Below are 27,938 nucleotides of genomic sequence, written 5' to 3' on the forward strand. Positions count from 1 at the left end.
CATTTTCATGAAAAAATGTTTACCAACATTTTCATGAAAAAATGTTGACCAACATTTTCATGAAAAAATGTTGTCCCCGGACCTGTCGTAAATTTTCATGAAAAAATGTTGACCCCGGACCTGTCGTAAATTTTCATGAGAAAATGTTGACAAACATTTTCATGAGAAAATGTTGACAAACATTTTCATGAAAAAATGTTAACCAACATTTTCATGAAAAAATTTTGACCCCGGACCTGTCGTAAATTTTCATGAAAAAATGTTGACCAACATTTTCATGAAAAAATGTTGACCCGGACCTGTCGAAGATTTTCATTAGAAAATGTTGACCAACATTTTCATGAAACAATGTTGACCCCGGACCTGTCGTAAATTTTCATGAGAAAATGTTGACAAACATTTTCATGAAAAAATGTTGACCCCGGACCTGTCGAAAATTTTCATGAAAAAATGTTGACCCCGGACCTGTCGAAAATTTTCATGAAAAAATGTTGACCAACATTTTCATGAAAAAATGTTGACCCCGGACCTGTCGAAGATTTTCATGAAAAAATGTTGACCAACATTTTCATGAAAAAATGTTGAAGAAACATTTTCATGAAAAAATGTTGACCCCGGACCTGTCGTAAATTTTCATGAAAAAATGTTGACCCCGGACCTGTCGTAAATTTTCATGAAAAAATGTTGACCAACATTTTCATGAAAAAATGTTGACCCCGGACCTGTCGAAAATTTTCATGAGAAAATGTTGACCCCGGACCTGTCGTAAATTTTCATGAAAAAATGTTGACCCCTGACCTGTCGAAAATTTTCATGAAAAAATGTTGACCAACATTTTCATGAAAAAATGTTGACCCCGGACCTGTCGAAAATTTTCATTAGAAAATGTTGACCCCGGACCTGTCGAAAATTTTCATGAAAAAATGTTGACCAACATTTTCATGAAAAAATGTTGACCCCGGACCTGTCGAAAATTTTCATGAAAAAATGTTGACCCCGGACCTGTCGAAGATTTTCATGAAAAAATGTTGACCAACATTTTCATGAAAAAATGTTGACCAATATTTTCATGAAAAAATGTTGACCAACATTTTCATGAAAAAATGTTGACCCCGGACCTGTCGTAAATTTTCATGAAAAAATGTTAACCAACATTTTCATGAAAAAATGTTGACCAACATTTTCATGAAAAAATGTTGACCAACATTTTCATGAAAAAATGTTGACCCCGGACCTGTCGAAAATTTTCATGAAAAAATGTTGACCAACATTTTCATGAAAAAATGTTGACCCCGGACCTGTCGTAAATTTTCATGAAAAAATGTTGACCCCGGACCTGTCGAAAATTTTCATGAAAAAATGTTGACCAACATTTTCATGAAAAAATGTTGACCCCGGACCTGTCGAAAATTTTCATGAAAAAATGTTGACCAACATTTTCATGAAAAAATGTTGACCCCGGACCTGTCGAAAATTTTCATGAGAAAATGTTGACCCCGGACCTGTCGAAAATTTTCATGAAAAAATGTTGACCAACATTTTCATGAAAAAATGTTGACCCCGGACCTGTCGAAAATTTTCATGAAAAAATGTTGACCAACATTTTCATGAAAAAATGTTGACCAACATTTTCATGAAAAAATGTTGTCCCCGGACCTGTCGTAAATTTTCATGAAAAAATGTTGACCAACATTTTCATGAAAAAATGTTGACCCCGGACCTGTCGAAAATTTTCATGAGAAAATGTTGACCAACATTTTCATGAAAAAATGTTGACCCCGGACCTGTCGAAAATTTTCATGAAAAAATGTTGACCCCTGACCTGTCGTAAATTTTCATGAAAAAATGTTGACCAACATTTTCATGAAAAAATGTTGACCCCGGACCTGTCGAAGATTTTCATGAAAAAATGTTGACCAACATTTTCATGAAAAAATGTTGACCAACATTTTCATGAGAAAATGTTGACCAACATTTTCATGAAAAAATGTTGACCAACATTTTCATGAAAAAATGTTGACCCCGGACCTGTCGAAAATTTTCATGAGAAAATGTTGACCCCGGACCTGTCGAAAATTTTCATGAGAAAATGTTGACCAACATTTTCATGAAAAAATGTTGACCCCGGACCTGTCGTAAATTTTCATGAGAAAATGTTGACAAACATTTTCATGAAAAAATGTTGACCCCGGACCTGTCGAAAATTTTCAGGAAAAAATGTTGACCCCGGACCAGTCGAAAATTTTCATGAGAAAATGTTGACCAACATTTTCATGAAAAAATGTTAACCAACATTTTCATGAAAAAATGTTGACCAACATTTTCATGAAAAAATGTTGACCCCGGACCTGTCGAAAATTTTCATGAAAAAATGTTGACCAACGTTTTCATGAAAAAATGTTGACCCCGGACCTGTAGAAAATTTTCATGAAAAAATGTTGACCCCGGACCTGTCGAAAATTTTCATGAAAAAATGTTGACCAATATTTTCATGAAAAAATGTTGACCAACATTTTCATGAAAAAATGTTGACCCCGGACCTGTCGTAAATTTTCATGAAAAAATGTTAACCAACATTTTCATGAAAAAATGTTGACCAACATTTTCATGAAAAAATGTTGACCCCGGACCTGTCGAAAATTTTCATGAAAAAATGTTGACCAACATTTTCATGAAAAAATGTTGACCCCGGACCTGTCGTAAATTTTCATGAAAAAATGTTGACCCCGGACCTGTCGAAAATTTTCATGAAAAAATGTTGACCAACATTTTCATGAAAAAATGTTGACCAACATTTTCATGAAAAAATGTTGACCCCGGACCTGTCGAAAATTTTCATGAAAAAATGTTGACCAACATTTTCATGAAAAAATGTTGACCCCGGACCTGTCGAAAATTTTCATGAGACAATGTTGACCCCGGACCTGTCGAAAATTTTCATGAAAAAATGTTGACCAACATTTTCATGAAAAAATGTTGACCCCGGACCTGTCGAAAATTTTCATGAAAAAATGTTGACCAACATTTTCATGAAAAAATGTTGACCAACATTTTCATGAAAAAATGTTGACCAACATTTTCATGAGAAAATGTTGACCAACATTTTCATGAAAAAATGTTGACCCCGGACCTGTCGAAAATTTTCATGAGAAAATGTTGACCCCGGACCTGTCGAAAATTTTCATGAGAAAATGTTGACCAACATTTTCATGAAAAAATGTTGACCCCGGACCTGTCGTAAATTTTCATGAGAAAATGTTGATAAACATTTTCATGAAAAAATGTTGACCCCGGACCTGTCGAAAATTTTCAGGAAAAAATGTTGACCCCGGACCAGTCGAAAATTTTCATGAGAAAATGTTGACCAACATTTTCATGAAAAAATGTTGACCCCAGACCTGTCGTAAATTTTCATGAGAAAATGTTGACAAACATTTTCATGAAAAAATGTTGACCCCGGACCTGTCGAAAATTTTCATGAAAAAATGTTGACCAACATTTTCATGAAAAAATGTTAACCAACATTTTCATGAAAAAATGTTGACCAACATTTTCATGAAAAAATGTTGACCCCGGACCTGTCGAAAATTTTCATGAAAAAATGTTGACCAATATTTTCATGAAAAAATGTTGACCAACATTTTCATGAAAAAATGTTGACCCCGGACCTGTCGTAAATTTTCATGAAAAAATGTTAACCAACATTTTCATGAAAAAATGTTGACCAACGTTTTCATGAAAAAATGTTGACCCCGGACCTGTCGAAAATTTTCATGAAAAAATGTTGACCCCGGACCTGTCGAAAATTTTCATGAAAAAATGTTGACCAATATTTTCATGAAAAAATGTTGACCAACATTTTCATGAAAAAATGTTGACCCCGGACCTGTCGTAAATTTTCATGAAAAAATGTTAACCAACATTTTCATGAAAAAATGTTGACCAACATTTTCATGAAAAAATGTTGACCCCGGACCTGTCGAAAATTTTCATGAAAAAATGTTGACCAACATTTTCATGAAAAAATGTTGACCCCGGACCTGTCGTAAATTTTCATGAAAAAATGTTGACCCCGGACCTGTCGAAAATTTTCATGAAAAAATGTTGACCCCGGACCTGTCGAAAATTTTCATGAGAAAATGTTGACCAACATTTTCATGAAAAAATGTTGACCCCGGACCTGTCGTAAATTTTCATTAGAAAATGTTGACCAACATTTTCATGAAAAAATGTTGACCAACATTTTCATGAAAAAATGTTGACCCCGGACCTGTCGTAAATTTTCATTAGAAAATGTTGACCAACATTTTCATGAAAAAATGTTGACCAACATTTTCATGAAAAAATGTTGACCCCGGACCTGTCGAAAATTTTCATGAGAAAATGTTGACCCCGGACATGTCGTAAATTTTCATGAAAAAATGTTGACCCCGGACCTGTCGAAAATTTTCATGAAAAAATGTTGACCCCGGACCTGTCGAAAATTTTCATGAAAAAATGTTGACCAACATTTTCATGAGAAAATGTTGACCAACATTTTCATGAAAAAATGTTGACCCCGGACCTGTCGAAAATTTTCATGAAAAAATGTTGACCCCGGACCTGTCGAAAATTTTCATTAGAAAATGTTGACCAACATTTTCATGAAAAAATGTTGACCAACATTTTCATGAAAAAATGTTGTCCCCGGACCTGTCGTAAATTTTCATGAAAAAATGTTGACCCCGGACCTGTCGAAAATTTTCATGAAAAAATGTTGACCCCGGACCTGTCGAAAATTTTCATGAAAAAATGTTGACCCCGGACCTGTCGAAAATTTTCATGAGAGTTGACCAACATTTTCATGAAAAAATTTTGACCCCGGACCTGTCGTAGATGATGGCATCGTCCACTCCCAGGTGTGGGAAATTGTAGAGGGTCAAGGGATGGTTTCACCTGAGGCGGGTCAAGACGAGCCTCTCCAACACTTTCATCACGAGATGTGAGAGCCACTGGTCGATAGTCCTTGAGATCAGATGGTGTCGTCTTCTTTGGGACCGGGACCAAGCAGGACGTTTTCCACAGCAAATGAAGATAAGTATAATGAAAGTTTGCCACTGGCATTGCAGTCAAAAGCTCTTTTAGATGCATATACTTATAATTTTCTCCTTTTGCAAATTGAAAAAAAGCTGTTAAGATAAATGTATTTTTTTATTGTTTATAGATAAAATAAATATTTAAGTAGTATTTATATACGGTATGTGATATATAAATTAAATGCAAGTGCAAATTTGCAAACCCTTAGGTCCCTTTTTATATTTTTCAAGATTTAAACTATAACTCATAATTTTAATTAGCATGTCACATGATGAAAAGTTAGATTACGGTAAAAGTTATGAAATGTTAGGTAAAAATAGGAAACTTTGCACCACTTTCTATTGAGTCCAGCTGCATATAAGTTAACGATGGCACAGAACAAGCAAAAAAATGAAGATGAAACAACACATTTTGATAGGGGATGAAAAAAGCACAAACAAGTAACAAAGACATAGGAAAATTTATTGCAGTATTTGTTGAAACAGAAGAGCGGTGAATCACTTTTTTTTCTTGTTCTGTGTTCTATAACATCAAAATCTATTATTAAAAACAACTTCCCCTGCATATAGGCACAGATACTGCACTGCTCTTAACATAAATAAATTATATCAAAGATACTCCGTTACACAGTGTTGGTGAACAACAAAATGTATTGAACAAGAAAAGGAAAGAAGATTAATAGTTGTTGGAGCTCAGGTCAAGTGAATACAACCAGCTGGTGCTAGTTTAAACTCCGAAAACACTTTATTAAGAACATCATACACTAATTTCCAACATTCAGTTTACTTTTTACAGAATTATGTTCAGATATAAACATGTGTGTAGTTAAACTATGATACAGTGGGAGTAAAAATCAAACAACAAAGTTGCTGCACAACAGCGAAGGAATTCCCACACAATGTTTTCCCCCCAAACATTTCCTTCTTTTTTTCTCGTGTTAAAGTTAAACATGTCTGTATTCAAACAGACCAGTGTTCACAATACTTCTCAAATCTAAACAGGCTTCATTTTCTCTCTGTAACATATCAGATCCCCATAGATTTGGGCTGGGGTTTCCATCTGAGATATTTCAGTCGTTTAACTCTAATTCCCCTCTTTAGCAGCATAAAGAGCCCGTAACGTCTGTGCCACTTTGTTCGACAACTTCTGTCCACTCGTCAAGGAGATTTTCTTGTAAATAATGTCTGACTCCTTGATAGTGTCAACCCAAGGCACCTTTTTGCGACCGTCCCGTTTCTTTGCCACAGTCCAGGGCCCAGAGTAAGTTCCAGTCATCCAGTGTATACTGTAGCCATTTTTGGTCTTCTGGATGACCTTGGCAATCTGTGGTCTGTCTTTGTATTTGGGACGGCAGATGGCAATGACGTCCATGGCCTCCACTTTCTCGTTCATGTGACCTGAATCCTCGGCAGAATCCCCACCCTTTTTTGGTTTCCGCTGCAGAAAGAAGAAGCAGAGAGTCTCCGTCATGAACAAACTTTTTTTTATATACACGGGAAGCATCCGTGAAGCCCAACAAACAATTTCTGCTTTCCAAAGTATGAGGCGAACTATTGCATATGTTGTGTACCCAATTGATGCAAACTTATTGCACACTATATATATTTTAAAAGGTTTTAAACAACCCTTGGTAAGTACAGAGTGTGGAATCATTCAAAATGTATGAGATGCATAACTCAAAGTTACACACATTTTAAATGTATGTAATAGCAGTATTTTTATTACTATTGGGAGGTCTACATAAACTCGATAATGCACAGTGTAACCAGTTTCTAAACCGTTTTTTTAAGGTTAACATTGAAACCTTTTGGGTTATAACTGCCGAAACAGTTATAGATTCTTACCGCAGGGGGCTCCTCGTCCTCACTCTCCTCATCATCAGTCTCCACTGGAGCTGCGTGATTATTGTGGTTGTGGTTCAAGGACTTGGGGCCCTTCAGCAGTGAAGTAATGGCTTTGTTTCTGGCATTGGCACTTGCTTCACCCTGTTCGTCTTCTTCTTCACGGTCCAAGTGCTCCATCAGAACCTTGAACTAAGTGATAATAACAGGAGGAGCTTCAGTTCAAGAGTTTTTTATGTGAATATTCCCAGCCAATATTTAGATATTTCTCTGCTAAATAACAAACATTTCATTTAGCAGATATAGCTCAGTGGCTTTTAGACCAATTTCTTTATTTTAATTTCAGGGACAGAAATAACACATGAATAAACTAAAGCAGAAGCCCTGAATGCTTACGTCCAAATACTGTTTCACAATATTCCTCTTGGTATCGCGACTGAGCTCCATGTTCGATAAATCGCTCTTCAGGTACTCCAGTGTCTGACGAGGATTGAAGTGCACCTTAGATTTCCTGTTCACTGTTTTGTCATACACTTTAGCAGACTCGGTTGGTGAGTATTTCTGGATTTTGCTGTGAATAAACAAGATAGAGGTCAGTTCAGTCATGCAAACAACTGCACTACTAATGAAAGGAGTCAAAACTCTCACATTCGACTTGGCCTACCTGTCTGAGAAGCCGTACAGATTCTTCAGATGCTGTTTGAGCACCAGCAGCAGCAGAATTCCCTGCGAAGCACTGGCAAAGTCCAGCAGAGGGACCGGGTTTTCAGGAAGACGGAGCATCACTGCTTCCTCATCATCCAGGTCAGAGTCAGAATCAGCAGCCCCAGATTTCTTTTTCTTTTCGACCACCACCTCCTCCTCCTCACTGCTACTACTGCTGCTACTGCTGCTGCTGCTGCTGCTGCTGGAGCTGCTACTGCTCTCCTCATCATCCTCATCATCAGAGCTGTGTTTCCTCCTATGAGATTGCTTCTTCTTCTTCTTCTTCTTCTTCTTGTTCTTTTTCTTCTTCTTTGTCTTCATTTTCTTTTCCTGCTGCACGGGTCCTTTCCTCAAAGACTACACAGATAAAATAAATAAATGTAAACACAGACCAGATATAGAATGGACGTAAAACACAATTTCATGATACAAAACATCTTAATTTTTACACAAACAAAGCTTCTCACCTCCTTGAAAGACTGGAGCAGGTTGCTACCAGAGACGGACAGAGTAATATCTACATGATGCATGATGAAAAGAGGCTCCTCCTGGGTCTGGTACGGGAAGCAGGCCAGGTTGTCTGCTATGAACAACAGCATGTTCACCTCTGTTTTCTGAAAAAGAAAAATAGTAGAGCATCATTACTAAAACAAACCATTCACAAGCAGTAATTTAGATGTTTAAACGTATAGAATGAGAAGATAAGTTATCAGAATCGGTTTTTGACTTGGTGTATTGGTGCAAAAAACAGTTAAAGTAAATAACGTGAAAATAGCAAGAACGTCAATAATACAATATGGAAGCTATTACGATGTATAATAAAATGTAAAAATGTAAAAATATAAGAAACACAATGACAATGAAACAAATGTGGGGGAGAGTTGCACTTACAGAGCTGTCATCAAACAGGTTGAGAAGGGAAATGAGGAATGCCCGCCTGTGTTGTCGGTTCCCACGGACCAAAGAGTAGAGATGAGAGCAAAGTGCAGCGTCTGAGTCTTCAGGGCGAAAACCTCGAACAACTTTGCCTTTGGATCCATTTATGGCCTGTTGCACCTGGTAAGACATCTTCAGTCCTGCTACAGCCTTCATCTGTGAATACACAGAGACAAAGAAGTCAGCTAGTACACAGATACGTTGACAACACTTCTTTTGATTCCCAGGTGACCAAAGTGATTTAGTCCTGCTTTGCTCAACTAAGACAACTAACTCAAATCAGGTCATTCCTTTCTCCTGGTGACTTAGAAAAAGTCATCTGTTCATCTATCGCTTCTTATAACTCACTTTTATCATTTCAAATGGCTGTTTATTTGACAAATCATTTGTGTTATTATTTGTCATATGGTTTCCCCCGCCTATTTTTTTGCTTGTTATAATTGTAAAGCACTTTGTAACATGTCTTTTTAAAAAATACAGTAATTAATCAAAGCCATTTTTTGGAAATGAATAATAATATCTGTGGCTTTCACAGAATGGATATGTTGACATGACAACACAGGGAAGTTATTAAGCCTGACTTTTTCCTATGATAATTGCTAAACTGTTTTTTATAAGCAATCCTAAAACAGTCAGGATTATTTTCTCCTTGTTACGTTGTCCTGGTCAATAAAGTTTGAACCAGGTAATGTGACTATACAGCAGGTCATGTCATGTTAAACTGGAGCTTAACCTGTATATTGTCTTGTTCTTTTCTAGTTTTCACAGTGATCCATTTGTCTTCAATGAAGAATAAACGTAAACAAGGACATCAGAATGGACTCTTTTTTTGACCAGTAGTTATAAGACCTGCAAAGTCTTTGATCAAAGATTGGACTGCAGTACTCTACTGGACGTGCAGAGAGTCTGTTTGTTTTAATTTATGAAACAAAGCGTGTTAATAAAGAAATACAACAGTTTTTTTTGAGTGTGCCTGTTTCTTCCATGTAGTGTTCAGTGTTGAGTGTGGCGAAACACTCACATGAATGAAGCCTGTATATTTCTTGTCAATCTCCACCAGTTGCTGATCGGCCTTATTCTTCATGGTTGGCTCAGGGTCTGTCCCCATGGCAATCAAGTAGGGCACACACTAAACAGAAATAAACAATTGTTCTGAATCTGAATCAGGAGAGAATGCAGCTTGTTAGAGGGACTGTATTTTTGAGACTTGTGTGACACTCATTCTGAGCATGTAACATACCTGAACAGGGTGGATGAGACCTTGGCTGAGAGTCAGTGTAATTACACTTAGGCCAAAGTGTCGCACAGTAGACTGTGAGTGGAAGAAAGACTCCAACACCTGCTTCAGGTAAATCTGCATGATGGAGCTGCTCATTCCTGATGCAACATCCCCCAATTCTTTGAGATCCTCCTGCTTGGCTTGCTTCTTCCCTGTTAAGAAAAAAAAAAAAGACATCAGCTCCATCCTGATCAATGTTGATACCTGACACACAGGTGTATTCGCATGCATCTCAGTAAAACAATACATGTTGATTGTTAAACTTACATTCACGGTCAGCCTCCTGCATTCGAGAGTCCTCCTCTTGCAAGTAACACTGCAGGTTTTTTAACACCTGGATCTTCAGATTGACTGAACTGCTCTCATCTGACAAGTTGCCATTATAGAGAACCTTCACATCCTGCACAAACATGAGCTCTGGGTGCATGATGAACTGGAAGCCTTGAGATAATGGAAATGATTTAAATTAAGGTTAAATCAGTCAATGCTGAGGAAACTTGTGTCAAAGACAGGGAAATATAAAGAACAAGTGAGCTTTAACCAATAAATAATAGTTTAAACACAGCTATAACAAGGGGTGCAATATACCTAGACCTATGATGGCCTTGATCTGGACCTCCTCATCTTCATGAGTGGTGAAGTACAACAGAAGCTCCAAAACCTTGTCCTTGATGACAATCTAAAAAAACACAAGAGGAGATAGCAAGTCAAAACAGGTTCGACAGTTTGTCTGCACAGTCACAGCAGCTTGAGCAGATTGTTGGTGTTTACCTTGCTGGCCCCCTTAAACTCCTCCTGGTCAAAATCAAAGTGTCGACAGAGAGCCCCCACGGTAAACAGTGAGCGCAGGAGAGTGGGTTTGTTAGTAGCCAGAGTGGAGCTGTTGGGGTCCTCTTGGTGCTGTGTTTTCAGTTTTGCCAGAGCTCCTACAAAATGGATGTGAGAAGAGGAAATGAGTGTGTGCTTAAAATGCAGCCTTAAATTTAAAGGTTATCCATTACAAGCCTGCTATAAAAAATGTACCATGTTTTTCATTTTATGGTTTATTAGGATAGTTGGTAAAATCTATGTTACAATCTAGAAGAAAAATGATGTGTTATTATTTGTCATATGGTTTTTCCCCCTCTTTTTGTGCTTGTTATAATTGTAAAACTCTTTGTAACATGTCTTTTTAAAAGTGCTTTATAAATACAGTAATTAATCAAAGCCAATTTTTGGAAATTAATAATAATATCTGTGACTTACCGTAGTACCGGTTGAAACAAGCCCAGACAAACTTGTAGTTGTGTGTGACCTTATTCACAACTGCACCGAGACAGCTAACACAGTGTTGGACAACCTGATCACAGGACACAAAACATAACATGATTAAATCAAATATCTATCTTTAGGCCCGTAGTTTCGCTGTCTGTAGTTTCTTTTGGTTTATATTATTTTTAGATCCATCTGTACAGCTGTGGGCTTTCTATGACCCTACCGTCATGCCGTGTTTGATGATGAGCTTCATCAGGTCTTCTTCTATGGTGGTAAGGAAAGTCTCACTTGGGTGCTCCATCAGAGGCACAACAAGCTCCAGAATCTTTGCCACGTTACATATCACCATGAAGTCATTCTGAGTCTGAAATGTTGACACATAAAAAAAAAAACAGTTTAAAGCTGAGCTAAAAAATAAAAAACGTTCATTACCTGTAACCTTTTTCTCAGCTCCAAAATGTGATATTCTCTGTGCTGAACACGTGTTTCCATTTAGCTGCCACTAGATGGCACTACAACACAACATTACATTTTGTGTAGTTAATTTCATATCCTGTAGGCACCAGCCTCAAAGAGTGAGTTCTCATACTCTGAAGCAGGCTTATACTGATCGGAACTGATGTACTTACATTGCACTTGGTGGTCAAGTAGGGCTGCATAGTCATGGCATGTTTGACCATCAAATGTGCTCTGATCTTGCTGAACAAGAAGAGCGTGGTGATGCATGATACCAGACGACCTGAGTTCACCCCTTTGTCTTCGCAGTCTGAAATACAAACAGAGTAAAAAGTTACATCTGTCACAGCATACAATATTAACTAAAATATTGTAAGCAAACATAATATTGCCTTTCTTAAATTACCTGCAAGCGACTCCTCGTGTTTCAGTATGTGTTCCACTAAATTGTCCACCAGCTGAACACAGGCCTTCTTAGCAGGTTTGTATGAAGCTTGCTCCTCTGATTTCAGCAGCTGAACAGTTTACAAACATACAGAAGTCAGGTTAGATTCTAGTTAAAATGTTCCTACAGCAGCTTTCATAAAGATAGGAGCTGCTCCTGAGATATTTAAAGAAACACACAAAGTTAACAACTCACATTTGTGAGAAGCTGCTCAAACCAGTCATAACCGGTATCTTTACATGCTGACACCTGGAATAAAATCAAAGTATGACATTAGTCAGATTATGGAAAACATTTTTTATTTTATAATATTTTTGTTACATACACTACATTGCCAGAAAACTGTACTTACAACATCTGTGATGTTCAGGATTTTTCGGGTCATGGCATCTTTGTCGTGACCCGGTGTGGGGGTGAACCAGAGCTTTTGGAATGTTTCATTCACCAGTTTCTGCAAAGACACATTTTTTTATGTATTCAAACTGTGCATAAAACTACAAACGCCATTCATGAATAAAATAAAACAAAACAAACCTTGATCCCCTCTTCATCATTGACCCTTCGGATCATCCTGACACACATCTCAGTGATCTTGTGGAAGTCCGGCTGCTCCAGGCAAATATCCCTTAAGATCTTAATGACCCTCTTTCTTACACTAATACCTGTGTCCTGTTTAATGAAAAAAAGGACACACAGATGATTATATAAGTGCCTTTTTAGTCATTATTCATTTGAAAATTAAGTACCCCATAAAGTTGAATTTGGGGGGGGGGGGGCTTCAACCAAGTTGCTCTAAGCTGGGGCAAGGTAACTTAGGAAACACCAGCAAGAGAGATCTACATCTTAAAAGTATCATTCAACAAGTCATAAGATAGATGGACGGGCTTAATAAGTGATTAATAAGGCTTTTTTTCTTTCTTCTTCTGTCATTTTATTTATTTATTGTTTTCTTCATGTCAACAGTCCTTCAACAAATGTAAAAAAAAAAAAAGAAAAAGCTCCTTAACAGTGAGGGAATTTGGAACAAAATTTCAAATTCAAAATTGAAATGGTTGCAGTTCATAATTTGGGCTTTAGGTGGCAGTGTGGGGAAAAACACGATTTTACCTCAGCTGACCTTTAGCACTATAAATGAACTCTTGGGTCAGAGTTTGCTCAAGTCCATGACAAAGTTCCACTTGGCCAATTACTTTGTACAAACTCAAGAGAGGACAGTGGATGTGGAAACATCTATTTAATCCTGAAAATCAGGGCAATAAAATGTTTAAAAGGGAACCATAAACACTTACCAATATTCTTTCTATGAGCATGTCATAATACTGCTCAATGAGCTCTGGGCGACTTAGCACAAAACGACCAAGGAGCTCCACAGCAGCCTCTCGCACACTGGTGGAGTTGTCCATGAGGCGACAGTGAACCCCACGCTGCATGTCCAACTGGGAATAAGGAAGGGGACATGAGTTAGATAGATAAATCTTACTGTTTGTTAGGCTGTGATAAACTGTTATATCAACCAACATATGGTTGGTAATGCCCAAAGGGTATCATAAAACTGAATCTCCTGTTAGAATTTAAAAACATTTTTTTTTAAAAAGACATTTTTGTAATGTAAAGAAAACAATGGGGGTCATCTATAAATCAAATAGTCTTAGAGATGTGTAGCAGCCAATACTGGATGACATACCCGTCCCAAAATACTTGGATCGACAGCTACTACTTCCGACAGACACTTCATGGCTTTAGTTCTGACTGCAATGGCACTCTCACCCAGCACTCTCAGAATCTATGCAAGGGAGACAATATGAGAAATAAATAGTGACCGCCAACAAAATACAATGTCTAACTCGCATTTACTGAGATTGAATATTCTTACCTGTGATAAATAAATATCAAAGCTCTGTGAAAAGGGCCTCATGGAGGCCAGGTATCTGACAATCAGACAGGAGTCCTCATAGTCCACCGTGTCCGAGTTTAATCTGGAAGAAAAGAAGAAGCCCATGTCAGACCACGACTGTTCAAAAAGTTATACAGTGTAAAAAAAAAACAAGTACAGTGGTTCACAGTAAAGTAGTTCATACTTCAGAGATCTGAACTGGGATGGATGTGTCCTGATGATCTTGCGGAGGAATTTCTTTCGTGTCTCGGCCTTCTGCATGATCTCTGCAGTTGAGTCCACATCATGGGAGTGATGTCGACCTCTTACGTCCTCATCATCATTTTGAGACTTTATGGCTTTATCTGCCTCACTTGTAGTGTCCCGGTACCACTGGGCAATATAAAACCTCCTGGCAAACTATATGAAACAAAGATATAGGTATGTGAGGAAAAATGCAGAACATTTAAAGGCATACAACTGAGAAAAATATCACTTTGACACATGTTTAATTTTCTGTGTCTAACCATTTAAAAACTTAAAGTAAAATGAGTATAAGTAAAAATGTGTACAGTCCTTTAAAGGCTTCATATTTTTCACACTTAGATGTAATAGAAATCAAGTATATCCTCTGAAAATAACTCTGAGTCATGACTGTCTACAATGGGTGTAACACCCGCGTCCCACTGTCTGTGATGTTTTCCGAGTTTTCCGAGTCCTATCTTCGGTTTGTTTACATCGCCAGGACGGACGGCCAGCTGGCTCATCCCCTCACTTATAAAAGTTGTTTAATTGAGGGACTAGAGAAAAGAAGAATAACATACTGTACCTACTGCTTAACTGAATGTCACGTAAGCGTTTTTAGATCACGTAAGCGTTTTTTTCCGGTCATTTCGGGTAAATTTACATGCAGTGTGAAGATACGAGCTTAATAAAGATCGCTAGCATTAGCATGCTAACACAACAATGCAGCACGAGTTGTTTTGGTTTCATGCTGGTGCACAAGGGCGACATCTGCTTGTTCAAAAAATCGCATATAAAGCCTTTAAGAATCATTAATGTGACTTAGTGTATTCTAATAAATCACTCACCACTAGAGCTGGATCTGTTTCAATGTTCTGATCTAGATAGTCTAGCAAAGCCTTCTGGAGTTGTTGGGTCTCATCATCGCCTGGAGTCTGTGAGGAGATCAATACCCAGGAGCATCTCAAAAGCAGTTCAATGCCATGGTTGATTGTAATTTACAATTTCATAATTATGTAGTCTACCTCTCTAAGGATGCGGTCAACAGCCTTTTGGTCCATCTTGCTTGTGACAGCATCTTTACGCAGGCGGGAAGCGACAGTGCCGAGGTAGTCGAGAGATGCCACCCTGAGTGCCATCTCTGTCTGCTTGTTACTGAACTGGTGCACCTGGAGCACAGAAGGTGGAGAGAAAGAAATCATTTGGAAATCTATTGGACAGATGCTGAGGGATGCATTTTTGTTAAGGAATGATGCTACTCACCAACAGCCGGCCCAGTAAACTGAGCAGTAGTTCTGCAGCGGGCCATTCAGGCTTGTTGACTGTAGACAGCAGGTCATGAACAAAGTTTTCAAACAGTGGCCTGTAGTCTTCCTCTCCCTGCTTACTGCCACACCTTACAAACAAGAAGAAAACTAACTTTAAATACATTTTATCATGCAGTATCATTGATTATAAAGCATTGAATCAGTTACAGACCGTTTTTATAGAAGATTCCTACAGCGATAAGAGCGTTTTGTTTAAGAGCAAAATGCCTTTTTTTTTGTTAAACCATAGACAGTTGTTATATCGCTCTCAGAAGCTTATAGACTCTATCAATAAAAACAGTTATTTATACCTGACAGAACACAGAGGTTGCTGGTCTACTGATGCCTTAATTTGATTGCGTTTTGCACGAATATTGCCTAGTAGCTGGGCTAACAATTTAAAACACAAAGTCACAAAATAATCCAAACAACATAATCCATCGAGGTAGCAGTGTTCCCGGCAACTCCCATGTTACACAGGGTGTCATGTTGCTGCGGGCTGAATCTATCTACTGAAGTAGTTCCAAAACTTTTTGTACCGGTTAGTCATCAGGACCACAAAAAGTGTTAAAGAGCCCATATTATGCCCTTTTTGGGGTTTGTATATTTAATCTATGTACCTACTTTTGTATGTTCACAATAGCTAAAGTCCGAAAAAAGTGTCTGTTTTCATGTACTGCTCCTCCTTGCTCCCTCTACGCTCTGAGTCTGTCAGCTACACTCTGTTGAGCCCACACTGTTAGACCCCACGTGGGCCAAGTCTGCTCTGATTGGTGTGCCGATCCGCTCTGGCGTTATTGGTCAGTTGCTCAGCACGCGTCTCGGAAATTTCAACATGAGCTGCAGGGCTTGCCACAACGAGCCAATGGACTTAGATCAGTGATCTCACACTGACAATGACGGCGCACTGACAATTTTTTATCGAGGGGGGCTAGAACCGAGCGTTACATGCGGCTAATGCTACAGCTAACAGGAGGAGGTAGGAGAAGCCGTGTTTCCGCAGACTTTGAATTTTTGCACATAGATGTGCCTAAACATGCACAGGACACTTGGAAAACACACTAAAGGACATATAAAACCAGAAAAAGCATAATATGGGACCTTTAAAAAAAAGGGCCCGGGTCACATGGGTCACAAATCTATAGATTATGGTTTGACCTGGTTTAAGTGAGACAAAACAAACATGCTGTGTTGTGAAGTGAGGATTAGAACCTAAACTTACTTCTTGAGAAACACTGATAGGAAGTTCTGAGCCGTCCTCATGGCTGTTTCATAAGAGTTTGTGATTAGAACGTCTCTGTCCACCTTTGAGGGAAAAAAATCCAAAATGTAAAACAAGGATCAATCAAAAACACCAGAGATAAACATGTTTTAATATAAGTTGAATTTGTTAGTTACCTTTTTACTATGCTCATCATCGGAGTCCCTCTCTGGGAAGTTTACCACACACTGGATGAGCTGAAAAACCAGTGCTGTCACCATCTGGATATACAAGGGCTCTCCATCGGAATCATTGCTGTTCAGCCTGGGGAAATAGGAGACATGAGGTTCCTTATTTTTTACAGAAAATGGCAGAGGGAATGAATGATCAACTTCTCTTTTGATATAACTTGACAGATATTCACTCTTGTTTAGGTTACCTGAAGTTCCTGAGGCTGCGTTTACTTGTAGGCAGTCTAGCCAGGGAGGTGAAGATCTCTTCAAGAATGAGCTGCCTGTGCTTCTCGTATCGTGAGAACACCTGTGGAAGAGTTAAATGGAGAGTAGATGCATACATGAAATAAATAAAGCAGCACTTAAATACATCTCCCGGACCCAAAATGAAAACTGCATGCCATAGTAGACTTACAGCTGTTACTAGTGTGATGGCACATAACTGCAGTTCACTGACATTCTCCACAAAAAATGGTGTGATACCCAGAGTGGACACCTAAAAGACACAGACACAAAGGCAGTGTAGTGTGTTAGAATCTTCACAGTCAAATGAAGCTGTGTTTAGAAGTTGAAAGTATGTCAGGCCAGTCTCACCTGGAGAATAGTGGTGTCTGTCAGCAGCTGGATCTCCAGGAGCTCGGCCATGTTGCTGACAATATCACACACTTTGTTGTAGAGCATGACTACCACCTTCTGTTTGTGGGTGGAGGTTTTTGCTCTCTTGGATTTTGAAGTATGCAAGCCACCTAAGAAAGAAAGAAAGAAAGAATGGAAAATAACCAGTTTATAAGATATTTAAACCACTAGGGTTTGCAGGTCAAACAGGAATTGTCTTTAGGGATTTATGGTTAAGAGTAAACTTTTGTCTTCAAAAATCTCTAAAGGTATCGCAACTGCTTCAAGTCTTGGACCATAACTTAATTTTCGTGGTGATTTTCATAGCATAACTCCAAGATGTCCTAACCAGCTTGCAAATAGATTAACTCTCAGCACATAAAAATAGCTCTGGGATATCTAGATTTTTTTCCTGTAGAAATAAACAAAACAAACCTCCATGGGGACCCACTCTGTAGACCGGGTCATACTGCGGGTACAAAGAGTTTTGCAGATGGTACTTGGTGTACTGCAACACCCTCTCGATCACGTCCTCTATATAGACAGCCTTTGGCATTTTTGGAGATGTCATAATGTTGAGGGCAGTCAGACAGGCATCAGCAGATTTGGTCACCCTCTCCATGATGAGGTCACGCCACAGACGCTCCTCATCCATTGAATCATTACCCTACAAATGTGTGAAAAAAAACAATAACTCATATTACAACTAAACCTGCATAAGAAATCATAATCACTCTCTTTGGTAAAAACATAACATCGCCCTGACCACTTACATGATTCATTAATGTGGAAAGTTTGACACTGTCCTGAATGTTTTTCTCCAGGATATTCAGGATTTTAACCAGTTTGTCAGAGGGGAACTGTGGATCAAAGAATGGACAGTATGTTTCATAACAATGCAGCTGTGTATTTACAGTTTTTAAACAACTTAATATTGTGTATTAACCTGCAGTGACATGTTCTTCTTACCTTGTTAAAGGCGCCCATAGCTTTCAGCTTAGCCGAATCGCTGCCCAACTCGCTCAGTTGGTGCTTTCCAAGTAAGAGCTCTTCAGGTATCTCATCATCATCATCTGTTTAAGGGCATAGATTGTATGTTTACAACTCAGCAGGCAACAATAAATGAAGGTCAAGAACACCTGACTTTGTGCACCACTTGATGTTTACCTGCATTAGTGAGGTCCACATCTTCAAGGCTCTCAAGAATGTTGTCCACACTGGCAGTGAATCTCTTAAATGTGGAGGAGTCCATTATCTCTGTTAAAGGGATGTCGACATAAATATTAGTCAAATGTGAATTCATGTCAAATTCATTAAAATCTTTAAAAACATAAAAAGTGGAAAAACAATACCTTCGTGTGACAGTTTGGACTCGTACGACTTTTTGTTTTTCTGTTTCTGTTTCTTCAATTTTTTGGCAACTGAACAGAGAGACAAGCATGACAACATTAGTCAAAGAAAGCAGCAACTTAAGCTCAATCACTGAATTTGAATAGAGAGCGACCGGAGTAGTAATTCAATTATCCAGGGAATTGGCTTGGTTGATCCCCGGTTCAAATGGCAGCTGTTTGAACGACAGTCACCAGCAGCAAGAAAACCACTATGTAATGTATAAATCGTTTAAGGTTATCGATTAATTTAGATCTCTAAAAATCAACCTTTTATAGTAATAGAAAAAAATATGGAAATACGCTCTGCACTGTTTGCAACATTTATTCCCTTCTATTATGCCTATGTCCACTGGAAAGCTCAGCAAAGCCTCACCATCACTCAGGTTTGGAGGAGGAGAACCGCCATCCGAATTATCAGAGCTCAAGTCACGGTGACGGCCACCTGACCCCCGGCGAGCATTATGGTGACGATGATCTGCTGAACCTCTCTTCTCTTCGCACTTCCAAGTCTTGTCATGATGTTTCTTGTGCTTTTTCCTTGTAGCTGTAACAGTAACAGAGACTATGAATTTAAACAATATTAGCAGCATTTTTTATTTATTTAAATTTTTTCCCCATTCTGGGTAAAGCTATTTTCTGCCAAACATGGAGACAGATTTTATAGTACTGGTGTGTGTGTGTGTACTGGTGTGTGCATGTGTGTGTGTGTGTGTGTGTGTGGGTGTGGGTGTGTGTGAATATTGTGGTATTTTAGCTTCAGAAACTGACACTCATCACCAGAGTCTTCTTCGCCATCTTCATCTGAGTCCACCTCAGCGTACTTGGATTTCTTACTGATCATGCTGTGCATTCTCTTGTTTGTCTTCTCATGAAGAGACATCTCTGCAAGCACAAGAAGTGAGTAAAATTTCAGCAGGGAGTAATGGACACAACTAAAAAAGAAACAGTTAATTATTTTGGATCAAGGGCTGTTTTGATAATATTTGTTGAGATGCTGGTTGGTTGAGATAAAGCACATTAATGCATCCGTCCCCAACCATTTTGTGTACATGTTCAATAAACAAAGTTTATCATACCTCTCCCTGATTTGTCAGATGAGGACCAGTTCCTGGATCTCTGAGCGTTCCTGCTTTCCTTAATGATGGTTTTCACCTCGTCGATACTGAGTTTCTTAACCACAACAACAGGCTTTGCTGCTTTGCTTAAGTTCTTTATCAATGACACTCTCTCAAGCCTGACTCGGGGCTCATTAAAGACATCTTTTAGTTTGCTTGGATGGGGCTCAGTAAAGACATCTTTCACTTTGCTTGGATGGGGCTCAGTAAAGACATCTTTCACTTTGCTTGGATGGGGCTCAGTAAAGACATCTTTCACTTTGCTTGGATGGGACTCAGTAAAGACATCTTTCACTTTGCTTAGATGGGACTCAGAAAAGACATCTTTTACTTTGCTTGGATGGGACTCAGAAAACACATCTTTCACTTTACTTGGATGGGACTCAGAAAAGACATCTTTCACTTTGCTTAGATGGGACTCAGAAAAGACATCTTTCACTTTACTTGGATGGGACTCAGAAAAGACATCTTTTACTTTGCTTGGATGGGACTCAGAAAAGACATCTTTCACTTTACTTGGATGGGACTCAGAAAAGACATCTTTCACTTTACTTGGATGGGACTCAGAAAAGACATCTTTCACTTTGCTTGGATGTTGAGAATCCTTCCCATCCCGGCTCAATTTAGGAATCACGAAGTTCTTCAGACTTCCTTTCTTGTCACCCAGCAGGTATGATGGGAACTCACTAGCTTTTGTCTCCATAGACTGCTGCTTGCTTCCCGCTTGGCAGCTTACTTGACCTTCACCACTCTTCATCTCATCCTTGTGGTGGGCATTTTGAAGGCTAGAACCGTCTGTCCTCTGTCGTCCATTGAGGTCATTGGATTTTCTGCTTCCATCTTGCTTTATTCTAGCGCTGTCAGGTTTGTTATTCAGGTCAGGGGAGTGTCTTTTGCAGTTTTCACTTGACAATGTCTTGATTTTTCTTTCCCTGTCTTTATCCCTGTCCCTTTCTTTGTCTCTGTTTTTGTCTCTGTCTTTGTCCCTTTTTCTTTCTTTATCTTTATCTCTATCCTTATCCTTAGCCCTTTCTTTAACTCTATCTCTATCTTTTTCTCTATTCTTATCCATATCCCTATCTTTATCTGAAACCTTTTCTCTATCTTTATCTTTATCTCTTGCTCTGTCTTCCTCCTGTCTTGAGTTACGCTCCACCTCTTTTGTGGTTTTTGGAGTCTTGGTTTGAGTGACATTGGATCTGTGACTGATGTGGTTCTTTTCTTCTTTGTGGCCTGAGTCTGAATGCTTCTCGTGTCTCTGCCGTGGTGTGTCTGGCCGTCTGTCATCCGAGTGTCCTTTGCTGCTGTCAGTTTTGCCGTCATGTCTGTGTTTGGATTCACGACGGCCGTCCTGCTTCTGTTTAGGGGTTTCTGGTTGCCCGTCTGAGCCAGTTTTCTTCGGCTTGTCAACATGCTGTTTGATGATCTCAGGTCTGGTTTCAACAACTGTATCCACCTTTCCATCAGTCTTCAACTTAATGCGTTTGAGGTGGTCCTCACACAGCTGCTGGGGTTCCAGGACCACTACAGGCTGTCTTATCAATCTGCCAGCTTGTTGCAGATCAATGCTGACCATCAAAGCAGGCCGACTGGAACCATTACTTGCAGCATTTGTCTTCTTGGGTGTCAGCTTGCTGTCAGTGTTGTCCCCTGTTACTGTCGGCCCGTCAGTTGGCTCAGCTCCGGATTCCAAAGGATACGAGTCTTGCTTCCGTTTCTTAAGTGGTTTATCTGCAATAAAAAATGTAGCTTAGACCTTCTATAAGCACAAACTGATCTGGTCCATAAAAATAGACATGGTGGCACAGGTAAAAACAAACACAAAATACCTTTATCCTGGACTTCTTTAGACCACCTTTCCCTCTCACTTGCCGACTCGCGTTCTATTCTGTCGATTTCTACAAGTGTGTCAATCTCAGCATCATCAAACACGTCTCCACCGATGACTCCGACCTCCTTGGAATTCTGCTGGACATGAACCTGCTGACAGTTCTCCTGCTCCTCAGCACCTAACTTATGCGTCAAATCCTGGGTGGTTCTCGACAACTGATTGTTGTTATTCATTGAATCTGTTTCGTGTAAGTTGATATGTGATGGATCCATGTTTGGACTCTTTACTCGTGTCAGTTTTAAAGTCAGCCTCGCTGAGTCTTTTACTGGAGAACTGACAATGCCATACGAAGCATTATTATCTATCTGCTTGTTTTCTTCTTTACTCTTTTCTTTCTGCTTTCTTTTGCGGTCAGAAGAGGTGAGGAGCAGGTCTGGAGCTGTACCTGGTGGCGTATCAGGTTGGGGTGACTCCATGATAAGGGTACGCCTGGACCCTATTTAAACACAAAGGAATTAAAGGGCAATGTCACACAAAATAATAAGTCTTAGTGAAGAATGAACGTGCAATATTTCTAAAGCATAAAATGATAAAAACTGATTTATTGCAAAGGCAGCATACTTTTCACGGCCTCCTCACTCCCAGCAGGGGAACACACAGACTGTGGTGATTTAACTGGAAACTTGGAGGCCCTCATGGAGGGGTCATTCTCCTGTTGGTGGAGAAGACATTTATTAGCACTCTAAGGAGTCATTATCTGTGGAAGTGCAGTTCAGGATATCTTAATTCTCTGTATTACCTCATGTCCCAGTCTGTGAGCCATGTTCATGTAGTCTTCATCTGAGCCCAATTCAGCATTATGATGCGATGAATTACTTGACAGCTGTCCAGAGACCTTGTTGTGATGGATATTTCTCACAACACTAGCAACTAAACCAGAGAGCAAAACAAAATTGGTCAGTTTACGCATGTTCCGTCTTTCTAATTATTTGAGAGATCGCCATAGAAATGTGTCTAAAAGTCAAAGCATTGTTAACAATCTTTTGTGGGCAGCTACATTTATACAAAAACATTTAGTTGGTGTCATTACAATAAGGAGTATTGTTTTCCTTAAAAAAAGAGTTGGAGGAATTTGAAGATATGAAAATATTTCAAGGTTAGAGTGTATCTGATGTTCAGCGAGGAACAATCCTCTTAGAGCCACCTTTAATTATGTGCTTCACGGCTAAAGTTCAGTAACATATCTATTAAAATAATGAATCAACCAACAAAAGCATTCAGTAGAAAGTGCTTGTCTTGTGGAACATTTTACTTGGAAGTTTTTAGAACATTATTGATTTAAGCTAGCAACAGCACCAATGCATAGAAAATGAATTCTAATTCTAATTCTTTTATTTCTAGATATTGAACATTTACAGATTGCTATTCCTACTAGAGGTTAAACGGGTAGCTGATGGCACATTTTTCCTGACTTAAATGTCTGCTCACCTTGCTGAGTTTGTTGGTGTTGAGAATAACTGGGTGGGTTGTACTGCATGTAGTCTGCAGGACTCTGAGGGGTATAAGGACTGGGTATAGGGCTGCTCTGTTGTGTGACGAACCGAGTGCCTGATCCAGACTGTTGGGATGTAAAGCATCTGTGAAAGAGGATGAAGTGGTCTTAACAGATGTGGAGACACTTCTTATTCTTCATTATTGACACAATTCTGGTTCTGACTTACCCAGAGGGACTTTGAGGGACAGTGGTGTGCTGGTAGTTAGATCCTGGACTCCCATGCACCTGAGTCTGAGACACCTTATACTGTTGTATCAATGGTTGCTGCAGTGCACCTAAGACATCAGGACAAAATAAATCTGTTGCTCAGGTTATAATATACAGCGACATCACCAGATATATAGGCAAAGCATACACCTGACACTTCAGATATAAAGACACAGGGTGTATGATATCACGGTCACTGGACACACTTGTTGATCAAAAAATCAAATACATGAAAATGAGCTACCAACTAGTAAAATCAACTGTCTCTTTTTCTCACATTAAACACAGCTGGGTTAACTGTCTTCACACGTCACTTATATTTGAGCTAAGCTAAAAACATACAGGCCCCTCATCAACTGGTTTTGTGTTAATATTGCTCATTAGCTCTTCTGATACAATAAATGGTAATGGCCAGTACAGACTCCATTCCATAGATTATCAGCATATGAAACATGGAAGTAGACTCAGTGATATCCCCCATTTGTTTCTGATGAAGCATTTGAAGCCCAACAATGGTCGTCGCCATGTTGGAAATGCTATCTTCACATAACACAGTGTAGACAATGTACAGGCCCTAAGCCTCCTGGCAAACAGCAACAATGCGTCAACCTGTCAGTCAACTCAGCCACACCCTTAATTATGCAAATATGAGGCGCAAGAAAATCATAACAGACAACTTATAAAAAATTCCTCCCCTGTACAGTTTGGGCTAATTAAGAATTTAGCTATCAACTTAAAATCCATTATTTCTGAACCAGTTTGTTTTTGAAGCCAACCTTTGGACAGACTCAGTTGGTCTTTGCACTTCTGCATTGCCTGCTCCATTCACAGATAAGAGCCAAAATAATCCCCAAGCAAAAGAGTAAAAAACCTAAATGTTAATCTCATGCCACCCTTTGTAAGCCAAGAAAATATATATTGAAAAATGTTGGATCTTGTAAAAGATTAGGTCGGCTGATTTCTAATTATAACTACTTGGGACAACTAATGTTGTGAAACTGGGCGGTAGAAGTGAATATGACCGAACAAGTGCTCAGGTAAAAGGTACGTTATGGAACTGAGAGAAAGAGTTCAATCAGTGAGGGATGCACTGATGCCCGTACAATTCTCATTGTCTTGCCCTTACAACCCCAAACATGGTAGTGTGTTTGCATACTTTTGTCCCTGAAGATTTTGGGGTTCCTTGACAGCAATGTTTGTAGAAGCATTGGCATTTCACCCTCAGGTTCGTCATTTCCCAAGTTGTCCTTCAACTCTCTGAAAGGCAAACAAAACAATTGTCCACAGTCAAATTGGAGGCAATATTTGACCTAAATGCAGCTTTTATGAATGCATTCTTTTTCCTTGTAATTTTAACAACCGAGAACATCAGAAAGCTATTTCTGCTGAAGTGGTGACTATATTGTGTTTTCAAAACAAATCGTGCAACACACTGTATACATTTACACGTATATTAATAACAATAAACCTACTGTGTTAGCTACTGACAAGTTTTCTGTCCTTAAATTGTAGTTCTTCAAAGAACTCTCAGTTAGGTGTGACTGGTAAGTTGTACTTACATGTGTTCAGTGGAGACCTGGTTGAGGCTTTGTGCCAGCTGAGTCACTAGATTCTCGTCCCGACACACCAGGAGGCTGCTGACCTCATCGGAGATCCTTCCATTGTAGAGCAGGCTCTTAGCAGTGGTGGCAGGGAGAGGAGAGGGCAAGGGCAGCTGGTTCAACACTGAAGGATGTTTGAAAGACAAGACATGTTGGGTGCAGAATGAAAAGAAGCTGGACTGAATTTATTTTAACAAACTGTTCTTAAAAAAAGGTTAGTAGCTGGAAATATGTGTAAGAATGTATTATTTGAATAAAGAAACTGGTGCTCTACTTGTTGATAATGCCAATTGTCAATAATACAATGGTTTTTTAACATGTATTTTTTATTTTCTTTCAACTTAAGTGTAAGTATATTCATTTTTTTCCAGGTCAAATTAAATAAATGTATCCAAACTTAGATTACATGTATTGGACATAACATAATTTTAACTACATTTATAATAATAATAATAATACATATTTCACACGGCAACAGAAATCATGTGAAACTAATACCTAAAACATATTGTTTATCTTTCTGTCAAAAGGCCTTAAATATGGCAGTATATGAGTGATGAAAGATCCTCCAAGTTACCACTTCTTTGGGTACAAATTTTTAAAATCCCAAACTTCAACTATAAAAGTATACTTGTGGATATTAAGAGTAGATTGAATATAGAGTTTATACTGTCTTTAGGGAATCTGAGCCTACAAATGCAAGTCCTATGCCACTTCATCTAGGGTTGGCCTAGTGAGGCAAATTACAAAAACCTGAACTTTCTTGATTAGAATGTTAGTGTTTAGGCTATTAAGAGACATGCTGTTTCACTTACAATCTGTCAGGCTAGCAATTCCAGCAAGAGTAGTGATGGGAACATGAGGCATATCACCATTCATGCTGAAGATGAGGTGAAGAGGTCGTGTCAATGCACAGGCTGCTCAATATCACCAATCTCTTCCTATTCCTCACATCTCCGACATGCTGCAGAGACACAAAACAATAAGTGGCAAAATACACTCTTAAAGAATGTCCACTGTCAACAAGGTATTATTAAATAACCAAGTGTTCTCCATGTTATCATTGCAGAGTACTGCTTGTTAGAAAAGGGTTTAACCCTATGTCTACAACATAGGTGTGCATTATTACACTGCATACATAATGCAATTCTGACGTAGACAACTTATACTGGTCCTGTAGCAAGCCTGGGCATGTCTCTATAAGTTATTGATTTGATACAGCTTCTGATGCCCAAACCATGTCATCCAGTGGTCGTCTCTTTGATTCTGTAAACAAAGACCTTCATTGTTTATATTTTATAGCTTCACATTATGCAACCTGCTCAAGTCTAACATGACAAATTTGATGCTGAATCATAAATACAAAAATCTGCCAATTTAACTCTCGTACTAGTGTAGTTTGTCATGTCGTGCACTGTAAACAGACTCAGGTGGCAGAAAACAGCTATCGGATATAAATCATGATATGTAAAGTTACAACCATTATGTTTCTTTATGTGACTCTTGTGTTATCTCTAACCTTGTGTCTCGGCTAACTAGTTTAACAACATACATTTCCGCCCTCTGAGAACCGACGAAACCAAACACGAAGACATTAAAGAAAACAATGAAAGCTAGTTGCATCTCCAGTTCTTTCTTTTGTTAACCTTACAGTCTTTTAGGGTTTCCGGGGCTGTCCTAACCCATAATAGCGACATTAGCCCCTCTCAACAACAGATATGACTGTATTGTTACTCAGTTATTACATTTAGGGAGCACTAGGCAGAGTTAAGCGTAAGAACAGCACAACATCGTCTTTAAAAGTGACTAAATTCAACTCAGGCTTAGCCGGCTAGCAACAACTGGAGGTGTTAGCTAACGTATGCTAACTTACAAGGTATATGTGTAACTTGCCGAGCTAGCATCACCGGGAGTGCTTCGAACACAGTTAGCTTCCTACTCCGGGCGCTATTTCCACCGAACAGGTCGTGTGTGGGTTATTTTCTTCAACTCACACTTGCTGTGGCCTTCTTCGACGCATCTTTAGCTCGCAAAGTGGACCTCGGACTTGCCTAAGGACGCGTAACCCCCCGACCCGAACGCCAGGGAGGCTGGGGTACAAAGCAAAGACCCCATCACAAATCAAAATTATCCCCTCTTGGCTAATCCCGTTAGCGGTGCCCCGACGGCTCCCTGGGTCTACCTGACGCTGCGGAAACACCCCCCGGGAAAGGTAAACAATTTATCTGGAAATAGGTTGTTATTGTTGAATGTGGCTTATTTACCTCTGGATGTGATGAGAAAGAGAAGTGGTTCTGGTGAAGGAGGAGGAGGAGGAGGAGGAGGAGGAGGAGGAGGGGGAGGAGCAGGGGCAGGAGTAGGATGGCAGCTGGAAGAAGAGTCTCTAGCTCCCTCTCCGTCCCGCTGTTCAAACAGCTCCTCGGAGTATCAGCTAACACAACGGCAGTGATTCCCTTCGGGGGATTTTCTTCTTTCTCACGGTTAGCATATCGGCTGCTGGGAGGTGGAAGAGCATCCCCCCCTAAAACCTAAAACACACCGACCTTATCAAGGCGACGATTTTTGTTTTTGGTTTTTTTTCAGACGCTGGATGTTATGTGTGCGGGTAAACAGGGCTTTAAAAAAATATCAGAGGGTCCACAATATCTACCCCTCTGTCTCTGTCTCTCTCTCTCTCGCTTTCAAAATGCCGACCGGAAGAACCGATAAAAGCAATAACTCCCTCAACCGGTGGGGAGCCGGGCTTACCGGTTATGACCATTATTACCGTGTGA

General features: G+C 39.2%; 1 protein-coding gene across 1 annotated transcript; it reads right to left on the bottom strand.

The window, feature by feature from the left end:
• Positions 1-5,517: 5,517 nt before the first annotated feature.
• Positions 5,518-27,732, bottom strand: LOC132991921 (nipped-B-like protein B). Its single transcript, XM_061060913.1, has 47 exons — positions 27,429-27,732; positions 25,980-26,128; positions 25,123-25,288; positions 24,720-24,820; positions 23,523-23,631; positions 23,290-23,438; positions 22,601-22,731; positions 22,423-22,513; positions 21,800-22,297; positions 19,932-21,701; positions 19,624-19,737; positions 19,229-19,399; positions 18,817-18,885; positions 18,632-18,721; positions 18,434-18,537; positions 18,238-18,324; positions 17,900-18,131; positions 17,444-17,595; positions 17,265-17,345; positions 17,056-17,156; positions 16,814-16,940; positions 16,638-16,720; positions 15,372-15,504; positions 15,134-15,277; positions 14,957-15,043; positions 14,071-14,285; positions 13,866-13,968; positions 13,677-13,775; positions 13,282-13,428; positions 12,527-12,661; positions 12,345-12,443; positions 12,188-12,241; positions 11,954-12,062; positions 11,721-11,857; positions 11,315-11,455; positions 11,083-11,176; positions 10,609-10,763; positions 10,426-10,516; positions 10,105-10,278; positions 9,799-9,989; positions 9,580-9,687; positions 8,514-8,714; positions 8,090-8,236; positions 7,582-7,979; positions 7,314-7,488; positions 6,921-7,109; positions 5,518-6,513 (listed from the first exon to the last, which is right to left on the bottom strand). The coding sequence occupies exons 2-47, from the start codon at positions 26,041-26,043 to the stop codon at positions 6,160-6,162; spliced, it is 8,370 nt and encodes a 2,789-aa protein (XP_060916896.1). The 5' UTR covers positions 26,044-26,128; positions 27,429-27,732; the 3' UTR covers positions 5,518-6,159.
• Positions 27,733-27,938: the final 206 nt, after the last annotated feature.

This window comes from Labrus mixtus, chromosome 17 (assembly GCF_963584025.1).
Source record: "Labrus mixtus chromosome 17, fLabMix1.1, whole genome shotgun sequence".
Classification (NCBI taxonomy): domain Eukaryota; kingdom Metazoa; phylum Chordata; class Actinopteri; order Labriformes; family Labridae; genus Labrus; species Labrus mixtus.

Coding starts and splice junctions, on each gene's coding strand:
- LOC132991921 (XM_061060913.1), bottom strand. CDS start 26,043: ATGAATGGTGATATGCCTCATGTTCCCATCACTACTCTTGCTGGAATT. Junction 24,821..25,122: donor CAGGTCTCCACTGAACACAT/GTAAGTACAACT, acceptor TTTGCCTTTCAG/AGAGTTGAAGGACAACTTGG. Junction 17,346..17,443: donor CAGACACCACTATTCTCCAG/GTGAGACTGGCC, acceptor TGTGTCTTTTAG/GTGTCCACTCTGGGTATCAC.